Below are 1,874 nucleotides of genomic sequence, written 5' to 3'. Positions count from 1 at the left end.
AAGCTGACTGCCACTCAGATTTCCTGTGGTACTTGAACGGGTCGTAGTGGAGAATAATCCTTTTCTCAGTGTGAAGCTCAAACGATCTCTTGGGGAAAGTGGATCCAAACCTCCTGTTTGAATCCCAGCTCAGTTTGAAGCTCAGTTGATCCTTCCAGGGAGAGAAGGTCCGAGAAAAATCCAGTTTGCAGGATGACTTCCAGCCAAGAGGCAAAGAGAAAAAACAAAGTTAAACTCAGGTTGACAAAAACTCAGTTCGACTCAGCTTGGCTAGAGTATCCAAAATTAGCAAACACTCTGGCGTCAAAGTAGTGGCAGTCAGCAGCTCAAGAACACTCCGTTTAACGAGGAAACCATTCAGACCAGAGCATTTCAGTTTTTTTTTTCTTTTGGTATAACGTAGCATCCTAATTCATTTATTCTGTTTTATAAAATCTGCCTTCTTTAAAGCCTGCTGCTGAATGACGGCCCTCCTGAGTAAAAGTGACACAGACTGGTTGTGATTACAGGGAAGTCCCACCTCGCGATTGTGCAGCGTGTGAACAATGAAGGTGAGGGCGACCCGTTCTATGAGGTGATGGGCATCGTCACATTGGAAGATGTGATCGAGGAAATCATCAAATCAGAGATTCTAGATGAGACGGACCTCTACAGTAAGTAAACAAACACGCCAGTACTCTTTGGGAGGTTAGAGTGGGAGTTTTTCACGCTCATTTTGTGTCCGTTGGTTTCTGCCTCAGCTGATAACCGCACCAAACGGAGAGTCTCCCACCATGACAGGAAGCAGCAGGACTTCTCCATATTTAAGCTTTCAGAAAACGAAATGAAAGTCAAGATTTCCCCTCAGCTCCTCCTGGCAACACACCGCTTCCTCTCAACAGGTAGCGCTGTGTTTTGCAGTTGTTTCTAGACTGAATGCAGTGAAGCAGCTCACAGGGAGCAGAAGGTGACCATTTAGTGAGTGCCTTTTAAACTAACTCATTGTTCTTGAAGGTTTTCCAATATTTGCAGTTTTTTAGCCGCATAGTTCAAATTCTATTTCTAAAACGATATCTCAGTATTAGGTATGTTGCTGAACTATGTTCAGTCTGAGCATGATGCCTGAGCTGACATCAGAGGCAAGAAGAACAGTAACCAACACCAAAGGAATCCACTGTAACTTGGGAGGAGCTGCTGAGTCCACAGCTCAGGTGGAAGAATCTGTTGCAAGCCTCGATCTATTGGACTAGTCAAGAAATAACCCCTGAAAACACTACTGCAATGGAGAAACATGATGGTGGCAGTATTATGCTGTGTGGATACTTTTTTATATAAGAGTTGGATGGAAATTATCTTCTAGCTAAAAAGTGACCCTTAATTTGGTGCTTCCCCTAAACAGTTTAGACCAAAACGAATGCAGAGTTAAACGTTAGAATGGCCTAGTTAAAGTCTCGTTCTAAATTCAATCTGTGCCTAAACTCATTATCAGATTTAGAAACTATATACAGTTTCCTTTGGTCAATCTGCTAAATGTTCTGTCAGAATTTGTATGTAGGTTGGTTGAGGACTCAAATGCAGAGACAAAGAGGCAGAGGTGAATCTTATAGATTTAATGAAAAAAAAAAAACAGATTCAAAAATCTAAAAATCCAAAATACTACGAAAAAAAATCCAGAAAGCATCAGAGAAGTAGGAAGGAGTATATAAGGGGAACAGAACAAAGGATAGACTATTGAGCTGAATAGGGAGCAGCTGTGAGTGGAACTAAGTAGAAGGAAGCCAAGGGGAAAGAAAACAATCAGAATGGGGCAGCAGTACGGTGGCCCTGAAGTGCAAACTGCAACTACAAATCTAAAAGCGCAACTACATTAAGAAAAACAAAACTACATAAAGCAA

General features: G+C 41.8%; 1 protein-coding gene across 1 annotated transcript in view; it reads left to right on the top strand.

Moving 5' to 3' along the window:
- Window positions 1–1,874, top strand: part of LOC107081964 (metal transporter CNNM1-like) — a 50,177-nt gene that overhangs the window by 28,430 nt on the left and 19,873 nt on the right. Inside the window, exons 2-3 of the mRNA XM_015370352.1 lie at window positions 510–653; window positions 741–881. Coding sequence (XP_015225838.1) covers window positions 510–653; window positions 741–881 — 285 coding nt within the window. The remainder of the gene's footprint in view (window positions 1–509; window positions 654–740; window positions 882–1,874) is intronic.

This window comes from Cyprinodon variegatus, unplaced genomic scaffold (genome assembly GCF_000732505.1).
Source record: "Cyprinodon variegatus isolate N-32 unplaced genomic scaffold, C_variegatus-1.0 Scaffold45, whole genome shotgun sequence".
Classification (NCBI taxonomy): domain Eukaryota; kingdom Metazoa; phylum Chordata; class Actinopteri; order Cyprinodontiformes; family Cyprinodontidae; genus Cyprinodon; species Cyprinodon variegatus.
This window is presented reverse-complemented; position numbering and strand designations above follow the sequence as displayed.